The sequence below is a fragment of the Lutjanus erythropterus genome, chromosome 20 (genome assembly GCF_056507025.1).
Source record: "Lutjanus erythropterus isolate fLutEry1 chromosome 20, fLutEry1.hap2, whole genome shotgun sequence".
In the NCBI taxonomy this organism is placed as follows: domain Eukaryota; kingdom Metazoa; phylum Chordata; class Actinopteri; order Lutjaniformes; family Lutjanidae; genus Lutjanus; species Lutjanus erythropterus.
The window spans coordinates 8577428-8588513 of NC_139336.1; the positions used below are offsets into that span (position 1 = coordinate 8577428).

General features: G+C 39.9%; 1 protein-coding gene across 1 annotated transcript in view; it reads right to left on the reverse strand.

The window, feature by feature from the left end:
* The window catches only part of arrdc1b (arrestin domain containing 1b), a 43195-nt gene extending 35135 nt beyond the window's left edge, over positions 1–8060 (reverse strand). The window contains exon 1 of the mRNA XM_084746271.1: positions 7720–8060. Coding sequence (XP_084602397.1) covers positions 7720–7837 — 118 coding nt within the window. The 5' untranslated portion in view covers positions 7838–8060. The remainder of the gene's footprint in view (positions 1–7719) is intronic.
* Between the last annotated feature and the right edge of the window lie 3026 nt (positions 8061–11086).

Sequence of the window (11086 nt, forward strand, 5' to 3'; positions counted from 1 at the left end):
TGACACTAAGCCTGAAATAAGAAGTAACAGGAGGCGTTATTAACTTGCTGACATCACAGAAAACATTATTAAGGTTGAAAAAATGTGACTCTATGCATGTGACTTACAAACCTCAAAGCTTAAATACAATGTAAAACATACAACGTGTGTGTGTGTGTGTGTGTGTGTGTGTGTGTGTGTGTGTGTGTGTGTGTGTGTGTGTGTGTGTGTGTGTGTAAGCTCAGGGGACGTCTAGTCTTGTTTACATAAAGCGGGTGGTTTGTATTACCACAGATGATGATTGGGTTACAGTGAATGTTTGTGTTTCTGCTTTACTGAAAGAAAGCTGAGATCCACTGCTGTCATCTGAGATACAAAAGAACTACACACCTAAACGTCTCATTTACACACGCCACTGTTTTCAAAGTCTACTTAGATATACAGTGAAGATAAAGGTAAATAAGACTACAAACAGGCAGGAAATCAGATCAGATGGACTTTCACTCACAGTGAAACTTGTTGCTCCAAACCGACTTGCTTTTCACAAGCATATAGTCAACAGCAGTGTACATTTTATTTTTGGTTGTTGGAGCCTTGAGTAAACTATCAATACAGGTATGTCCCACGTGAGATAAAATGTCCATACAAGCTGAGTCCAGATAGCAACATCTCCTGTATCAGGTGACTGTACATGCTTTTAAGAGCCAGGAAGCTGACCAAGACACAAGAGGAGACTAAACCAAACAGACAGGCTGGCTACGCCCGCTACCTCAGATCTATAACCCATCATCACCATTAACACAGAGGGATCCCCTGCTTCTTAGTGAGGGTCTATTCTGTCAATATCCTACAGTGTCAGTAACAGAAGATGTAGGTTAAAGATTACATATCTTTACATGTTAAATTCCAATGCAGGACTGATATTTTTTCATTAATTATTCCTCAAATATTTGTGTATGTTAGTACACAACTTACATGGGCTCTGGAATACTTTTGAAAAACGCTGTCTGTAAACACAGTTTGTTTCTGCATCTACAAATGAAAATTATGACTCTACCATGCAAAGCAAAAGCCATATATCAACAACATCCAGAAATGCTGCAGACTTCTCTGGCCAAAGCTCATCTGAAATGGACTGATACAAAGCAGAAAAGTGTGTTGTGGTCTAGCGAATCCACATTTGTTACCAGTGCTAACTCCTAAAGCCAGCATCTGTGATGGTATGGATGTGTGTTAGTGCCCATGACATGTCGAACTGTCACATCTGTGATGGCACACTTAATGCTGAAAGGTACATACAGGTTTTGGAGCAACATATGCTGCCATTCAGATGTCTTTTTCAGGGATGTCCATGCTTTTTTCAGTAAGACAATGCTAAGACACATTCTGCACATGCTGTAACAATGGAGCTTTGCAGTAAAAGAGTGCAGGTACTAAACTGACCTGTCTGCAGTCTAGACCTCCCACTGAAAATATGTGGTGCATTATGAAGTGCAAAATATGACAACGTAGACCCCGGACTGTTGAAAACTAAACAATTTACTTTACTAAACAATTAACTTAACAATTAGTGCTCTCAATTTCTTACTGAGCTTACTGCTTACTGAGTGTTGTTAAAAGACAAGGATTGTAAACACACCTCCACCCAACTTTTTTGGAACATGTTGCAGGTATCAAATGAGTGACTACAATTTAACAGACATCTTGGCATCTAATAGTTTTTGAGATATTTCACTAGTAACCACAAATGTCAACCTCATGATTGCACTAAAGGAAAGGTCAGAGGATCACCAGCGTCAGCAGGCTTCATCTTCTGGGAACTATGAACGTCTGTACAAAATTTCATAGTGATCTAATTCCAATAGTTACTGAGATATGACTGAAGCCAAAATATTGCGGATACGAGGACTGACATCTTGTGCTGGTGGCGTCATTTGGAGCCAGAATCTACACCGTAGTGATCAAGGTTGGAGATGTAGTATCAAGGTCCTGCCTATACACCTGCTGACTCAATCATTAGCAGAGCTCAACTGGGGGTGGGATGTATGACCTATACTCCAACCAGATGCAAGATGTTTTGGCTTCACTTTTGAGGAGCTGCCCCAAAGTGATGAACAAACATAACCATACAAAGAGCAATGGCACAAGCATGGCTGAAAAGACAATAATTGTTAGTCCGTGAAGGGATACAAACTCAAACTTGAAAGTCAGACGCACGATACACTCACCCACCACCCCATCCTTACTTTTTACTTTTACTACTTCCTGCATTGCTCTGAGAATGTTGTGTCAATCATGCAACACGAACACAGCTTCTAGTACGAAAGGTTCCAACTGGATTGTAGTGCATGTTCAACATTATGTGTAAGTAATGTGTAGTGGCTCATTCATGCACTTCAAGCATTCATGACTCTGTTGTAAAGACCGTCTTTGTAAGGGAGCTGATCAATAGAATTACTGTCTAATGGCCTCCATCATCAATAATAGAGTGAGGCTGAGAATTTGGCCTCTACAATATTCACCATCTCAGAATATTGTATCTGTTTATTAATATCCCTGTTTCATCATATGACTTTGTAACTGTACACACCCTAAACCACTATGCAATGTAAATAACACACTAACAGAGGATCCATTCAGATGATATGGTGCCACAATCCATGTTGAACACAAACACGGAAACATTCAAAGGACAGGACACAAAACTTTACGTTATATCATGAAGAAGGTCCTGTGCATTGAAAAACAAGACCAGTGCCGCTGTCTTTGGTAAAATATCTAGCGATGGATTTTCCTTTTCATGAGTACTGTGCACAAAATATCAACTATCCAGGACTCATGACTACTGAATGGAAAATGGGAAAGCTCTGCACCAGAGGAACTGTTGACGTTAACTTTCTGTTGATTAACTAGTTTAAGCATTTCAGTAGTCCCACATGTGTTCAAGGCAAATGCCTGGCGGCCAGATTTTACTGCTCTGCTTAATTAAATGAACACAAAGGAAAAACACTCTGTGTTTACAATGATAAATATCCATTATTTGGGTTAAAATGGTTAATCATTATTGTGATTCAATGTATGTGGAAATGGTTTCTCAGATTATTACCCTTGTGACTCAACATCCTCATAATTGACTTAATGAGACATCCATAATCAAATAAATGCAGGAAATAGATTAAATGAAGAATACTCTTGTGTGTGTGTACTAACAAGTGTCCAGATTCACAATAACACATAAAAAAACAACTCTGTTTTCTCTAATCCAGACACAAAAACAGGAAATTCTCACGCTCGCACACAGCAGACATGCACACATTTCCCTGCTTCAGCATGATACAAACTATCTGATTGATGGAATCATCAGCAGCTGTGGTTTTAGAGGGGTGATGTCACTGGACACATAATGCAGCCTCTGCATTTACAGTACATTAACAGGCACGCTGAGAGCCCAAGATGGAGCTCAACTCTCCTCAGTTAGAGAACGTTCGACCTAAAGGTCAGTGGAGGTGAGGGACTTGAACTGACTAAAACAATACCATCTTGTACATCACCTCTTAAAACACACTATCACAGGCAAGCCTTTGTGTCATTCAACATTCTCTGAGTGACAAGACAACCATTGGTATAAGCTAGAACAACAACACTAGAAAAAGACCCTCCTGTGCTGCTCCGAGGTCTGCACTCGACAGCATGACAGTAAGTACACATTTATCACAGCAGAAGGTGGAGAAAAAAATGTTCTGCTGACTGAGACAGACAAAGAGAAAACTCAACTTTTCCTACAAGATTTAGGTGTAAGATCAGGCATAATTATTGTTTTTGGCCAAAGCCACAATTTCACAAGAAATGTGCTGAAAATATTTAACCATTTACTTCCCACTGTCTAGCCTGCCAGACCTAGCATAGACTGCTGGTACTATGAAAAGTTACATGAATGTAATATCGGTCGATTAGACTTGCTTTCTGTCAGTGAAGTCATTTTCAAAATGAATGTCCGTCAGAATTAATAATTCTTAAAAAGCAGGCTTGCAATTTAACTACTGTATGTAATAAATCCTTAAGAAACTTAATTGCAAGGTTTTAAAATAGAGCTGCAATGATTAGTCGATGAACTGAGTTGTTGATTTAAAAAAAATTAGTTGCCAACTCTTTTTAGAATTGATTAATTGTTTCAGTCATTTTTACAGAAGAAGTGTCAAACATTTGCTGGTTCTAGCTCCCTAAATATGAGGATTTGCTGCTGTAGGAAGTCTTTGGGTTTTGGACTGTTGGTTGGACAAAAGAAGAAATTTGTCACTTTGGTCTCTGAGAAAATGTAATTTTCACTTTTCACAGTTTTCTTTTCAATAATTTTCAATAATTGTTAATCACTGCCATAGTCTTATATTTTACCACTTTAACATTTAGGTGGACCACCCCCAAAACTGGTGGGTGACAAAAGTTTAAAATGGTGACAGCCAAAGGCAGAAACATAGTTATCTTAAAAGGTGAAACTGAAACCAACCAGTAAAAACACCAAAGTTAGACAATGACACAAACACAAACTTAACTTGCTTCCTTGCTTAACTTATTTAAGGAGTCTTCAGTCATCAGTTTTCCATTGAAAAGCCTGTCTGACTGCAAGGTGAAAAAAGTGAAAATATTCTAAATACAGTGAACACTTAAACTAATATAGATTTTTAGGCAGACCTGGTATGAACTAGGTAAAATAAGTTTTGCTGCTTTATATCTGCTAATACCAAACCTAATCAGCCACCAGCATTTTATTGTGAAAGTCTACAATACAACCTTTGACCAACATCCTGTCAAAATACTGGATGTCACATTTTAGATGTCGCTCTGTTCTCACAGTGATGAAAGCTAGCTGCTGGCTAAAACTGATGATATAAAGGCAAAAATTGCCAGTGGAAAATACTAAATTGTAGACAGTACATCATCAAAGGCCAAGTGGGATGTTTGGGAGGATTTTGGCACACTCAGATTATGAAAATAACGTTGTCAGTGGCTTTGATCCTTGTAAAAAGTTTCAAAAAGTAGCTAGGCTTGTCATCACTATGGAAACACACTGACAACTGCAGGAGAGCAGGAGCTGCACCAATTGAGAAAACAAGCAGTGAAAAGCGACTGACTGTGTATGTGTTTAAACATAGATGCAGGTCATGTTCTGAGGCTTATATCCACAGGTTGATTGGGCTGATTTGACTCGAGATAACTGCAGGTAATGGTTCAGCTGTGGTTCTCAACTTTGAGATGCAAGTGGGGGAAGGTTTGTGTCCCATGTGGGACTCTGCTGGGGGCGTGTTGACTACCATCTGTACCTCATACAACCCCACTTAAAAAATCTGAACTGTCAGTTGTTGTTGTTGACTGAAAGCTGGAAACTGAAATCTGACTTCTTACAGATTACAGAGAAATGAAACTAGATGGAGACTACCACAAAATGCAACAGACAATACTCGTGTCCTTGTTGCTGATTCAAACCTTCAGTCAACAGCATCAGAGCCTCACATGCTCTTTTCAATTCTTAAAATACTTTCACTGAGCTGTTCACCACTTGACTTGGAGAAGCACTCCTCCTGTCTGTATGCTTCAAGGACAGCCTGCAGTCACCACAGCAGCCATCACTGCGGCTGTTTAATTTGGGAATAATAACGCTTGGTGTCAGGTACAGACTAGCTGCATTCATGTGACCTTACAGTGTAACAGAGCTCAGCGGGAGCTCTGACCTCCGCTGTAACGCCATCTGCTTCAGGTCAGCCTGTGCATTTTGGCAAATTAATCTCACTATGTCTGACATGCAAGTGGAAATGCTGCAAAATAACATCACATAAACCTCTATTTGTCTAAAAATATCTTAAAATATTGATTGGAAGACAAATTATGTTTTAAATTTGGGGGCTTTCACATCTACCTTGTTTGGTTCAGGCTATAAAACTTTTCAGTTAGATCCAAACCAAAATTATGAGTGCGAACCACTCCCAGACCACAGCCATACCTTAGTCTGACAAAAAACATTCAGCTTGGTCAAGATCAAACTGAACTACGGTTTGGTATGAAAACATTTTTCTGGATGGTTCAGACTTTCAGACCAATTATAGTGAGTTCAGACAGACAATTTCTGCACAACAAAGATGTGTATAAACAACAACAACATGTTTTCACACTAGAAATGAACCAAACCATAGTTCAATTTGATCCAGACCAAGACCACTTACTTCAGTCTGACCACCTGTGGTTTTGTTTCAGATCAAACTGGCAAGTCTGAAAGTCAGAAACAAATGAGAGAATCTTGAGTACTGCACTTTAAGCTGGTGCTGTTTAAAGTAATGTCATATGAATATAATTAATGCAGCAACTAAATTAATTTGTTTATTAATTTTTCTCCATTCATTTTAACTTCTTAAGGCTCCTGACAACATGCTGTCAGAAGTATGCCAATTAATCAAGGGCAATATAGGAAGATACAGCTCACGGAGGTAATGATGACAGGACGCAGGTATGTCATGTGTAGTTCTTTTGTGCACTCTATAATTGCAACTAGAGCTAGACAGATATATCTGTTGACTGGTATTATCAGCACGATATAGGTCTAGCATAACTATATAAGTCTATATCGGAATCAGCGTATATGTGGTACTTTCATAATCAAATAATTGGTCAAATATTTTCTTAATTGATTAATTAATAGTTGTTTGCCTATGAAATGTAGGAAAATGGTGAGAAATGTTGATCAGTTTCCCAAAGCCCAGGACGATATTCTCAAATATCTTTTTTGCACACAACCCAAAAATACGGAGTTTATTGCCAAAAGTTTGAACCTGTCACTGCAATTTCTGCATTGCACTGAATTTTTCGAGAGATCCTGATGATAGAACATGAACTTTACAGCTTTTTCGGTGCTAGAAACCATCTTTCCACCATCATCACACATTCTACAGACCATCTTCATAAATTTACTGTGCTTTTCAATTAACATGCTTCTGTGTGAGACTCCCTTTGAAAAGGTCCTTTAGTTCTCTCTCTTAAGTTGATAGCAGCTCTCTATTATCACACAAGAATCCCCACAAGGATCCCTGACATACAATAGATTCTTTGTGTACTTCCATGGCAACTCCAGAAGCTGCTCTCCACCTTGTAACCTACTTTACCTTCCATTATTGACTGTTCTCACTACTTTGACTGACATGTTGGAGGTAAAAGCTTTGAGTGTCCTTCCATGCTGTAAACAGAGTTCTGAAAAGACATTTACCAAATAAATAACGTGTTTAACATTGTGTTTTTGTGCTCTTCGCCTTAAGAACAATTTCCCCGAACAATTTCAAGGTTTCATCAAAAACAATACATGGAAGCAACATGTAGCAGGCAGGATGTGGTACAGGATGTGGGATTCAAACGAAGTGACTACCGAGCAGCACCAACCCTGAAATGGCACAACAACGGAGCCCGCAGCCCGTGCTCTTGTGAAGGGTCCACTCCCAGCTACACCACCACCAAAACCCGTGATGGACGCACCAATTTTTTTTTTCCACAGCCACAAAATGAGACGTAAAACCGGCTAAGAAACAACCACACGGGTGCACATTCAGTCCACTGTTCTTCCTCATGTCCACCATCACGCAGGAAAACTTTATTTCCACCGAGGCATCGCGCTTCACTGAGCCAGGCAGTGAGAGACACGCTGGCAGAAATGTTGCCCTCTCCCTCCTCTGTTGGAAACATGTTGGAGGAAGGAAAGCTTACCTTTATACTGCAGCGAGTTGCCGGTTCGTATTTTCACAGTTCCGCTTATGGACTCTCCCGGGCCGTACACCACCTTGTTGTTGGTAAAAGTGATATCAAATTCTTGAAGCTTTCCCATGGCTCCTCTCCGCTCCGGTACTCCGCCGCTCTGCGTCTCTGAAAGCAGCGAGGAGGCGATGCTGCGCTCGAGCTTCTCACCTGCTGCCGCGAGCCCCCCCTAGAGACCAGTGACGTCACGTTGACTGCCCATTGAAAGTAATGGGAGGGATGATAACTCACGTCCGCTGTGGTTTATGGACTCAGCTCAGCTGCAGGATCATTTGGGGTAAAATTTCTAGTCATCTAAAGCGCATCTAAAACCTGCTTGCAACATTTTATTGCAGATTTCAAATTTAATGGCATCTGAAATAAGACAAAAAAGAAAAGAAAGAAAGGACAATCATGCAGGAATTTGATATAAGTTAATACACTTTGTTGAAAGACTTGAACAAATGAACTTTACTGGACTGAATGTCCTTCCTGTGCAGATTTTGCTGTAAGCTTATGGTTTTGTCTTTTTGTCTAATCCCTGTGTTTATTTAAAAAAAAATATTGAAAAACAGGAATACAGAGCTCCAAATACCAGTTAAACTAAAGGAAGAGGTATGCAGTTGTTGGAGAAGCTATTTCAAGAGGGTTTGCACAGTTTAAATAGTATTTTCTGAAGGGAAGTGGCATCATATAAGAAAACCTTACAGCATGGTGGCTGTGGTTAGCACTGTCACCTCACAGCAAGGAGGTTTGTGGGTTCGAACCCAGCTGTGGGGCATTACTTAGCTCCAGTTTCCACCATCATCAAAAACATGTATGTTTGGTACATGTCTCCTGTCAGAGCCCTTGACCTAGGTGTTGTACTGCGTATATGACAAATAAAGTCGATCTATCAACAGGGCCAGCATAAGCCTTCATGGGTCACGAGGGCCCTAACCTAAGCAGGTGCTTAATTTGGTTATGCCTTGGGCAGGTGTTCTGTCCATTTGTGCTGCCTTGTCAAATAATGCTACCCTCACCCTAACCATCTCGATAGGTAGCGGATTGGTCAGAAAGTTTCTAATAAGCTAACCAAAAAGGTCAGAGAAGTGTCCTCGCTGATCATCTGTGATCAGACGACAAACATTTTTTGGTACCCATGGCTGGATTAACCTTCTGGAGAGACCTGAGGGGGAAAAAAAGAACTGCTGGGCCCCTATAACCCAGCAATCTTCCTACTCACTAATGCACAATATGTGCAGCTTGTCTATGCCAGAAAACTAGCTTGCATAGACTTACTTTGTGGTAAATTGTTTAAGCACAAATTAAAGGTCTAATTCATAAGATTTAGGGGATCTATGGGCAGAATATGGCAGAATTTAAATATAACATTCCTAAGTATGTTTTCAATAGTGTATAACCACCTTAAAATAAGAAAGCTTTTTCTCCCAGTTGGCACTGCAGCCTTGTTGATGTCAAATTGTTCTTGTGAACAATGTGTAAGTTTGGGGAACTCAACTTATACAGAAGTCTCAGTTTACATTATTGTAATAATATACCATTCATGTCCGTTTTTTCATTGTCACATTATGAGACAAACGTGTCTGTCAACACCATACTCTGATTTCTGATCTTTAAAGGAGAAACATGTAACAATTGTGCATGCAAAAATGAGTACAACAGTCCAAATAGCGAGTCGGAGCCAAAGATGGTATATTAAATAGGTTGAAATGTTATTTGATATACAGTCTATGGTTGAAGCGAGTTTCCTCCTCCCTAGACTGGGGAAAACTCAGGTTGGCTGCAGGAGCACTGCAGGAGAGCAGGACATCGTAAACTGACAATAACAAGTGAAGACGATTCCTACACTACACTGTAAGTTGGTCAGCTGTTTGTAACTGCAAGTTGTTTGTCAGTCAGTGTAACATTAAGCCCACTGCTCTGAAAGTACACACTCTAGAGGTTGAGTTCAGTGACTGTCTGCCTTACTGCCTGCCACACTGCACAATTTAACTAATAAATATCTATGGCTTTTACAAGATTATTAATGAATACACAAAATGGTATTCCAGCCTGGAATAACAAATATGGAATTTCAAAGGGGGACACCACAGGTGGAGAATTGTTGTCACAGTCAGGAGTATTTCATCTTAACATGTGTCCTTGATCTCTGATGACATATGACATATCATGGTCATTTTATGATTTATTATAATAAATTTATTGCGTATTTCTCTTAATTTTAGTCTGAATGCTGGCATTTTTCTGTAACACACTCAAGCTTCCAATCTCTGTGTATACTTCCTGTCTCTGACTGTACTTCCTGTCTGAAATGTGCAGCATCAGCGGCTGGTGACTGTGTAACTGTGACTGTGGTGCATACAGATCTCACAGTAAAATGGTCACAGTTCCCATCATGGACATGTTGCATTTAGAGGACAGAAAATGAAAATAAACAGAGACAAACATTTTAATGGAGCGCTCTCTGTCTCTTTCTTTGTCCTTACCTCACCATGCTGCTAATATTCCTGGTAAATGCTGTGAGACAGATGTTTCCATGACGACAGACAAACACCACGGTTGCCAAGTTACTGCCTGTATCCATGGAAATCTGGTATGCGGTGGCATCTGATCCGGTCTAAAGAATCCCTTTTTTTTTTTTTTTTTTTTTTTGTTTACTCATGTTGCAAAATGCTCCCCTCCAACAGATTGAATGATGAGTCATTTTGACACTGCGGGCCTGCAAGTGAGAGGATCATATGACAGGAAGTAACAGGATGAGATGTTAATGCCATATGTCAAATACACTGAGCATCAGGCTGAGGTGAACCCATGCCAGCAGCACTGAGAGTATAATGACTAGACACCTCATTCATGTATTTTCTGCCTCCAAGCATCTTATATGTTGTCGTTTTTGTGGTTTGATGCCTCCCTTTCCTTCTTAAAGCAATATGCAGATGATCTGACACGCTGACCTTTTGTCAGGTGCCTCTGACTGGTGAATTACAATTGTTTGAATGTGGAGTTATGGTGACACACAGTGAGGTGAGAACTATGCCAGTGGCTCCACCTAGTGGACATTTGCCAGAAGCCATTTACATCAGTAACACTGCTGTTGCAGGTTTGGCAAGATGATTGTCTACAGATATTTTGCTGGACATTTAATAAAAAATTATCTCATAGATGCAACAACAAGATGAGAAACTGTGCCACACTGAAAAACAACAAACCCACAGCAAATACCTCACAATCAATTTATACTGTAATCAAAGAACACAGGCATTAAAGCTTTAAAGGGACAGTTTACCCCAAAATCAAAAATACATATTTTTCCTCTTACATGTAGTGCCACTGGTGG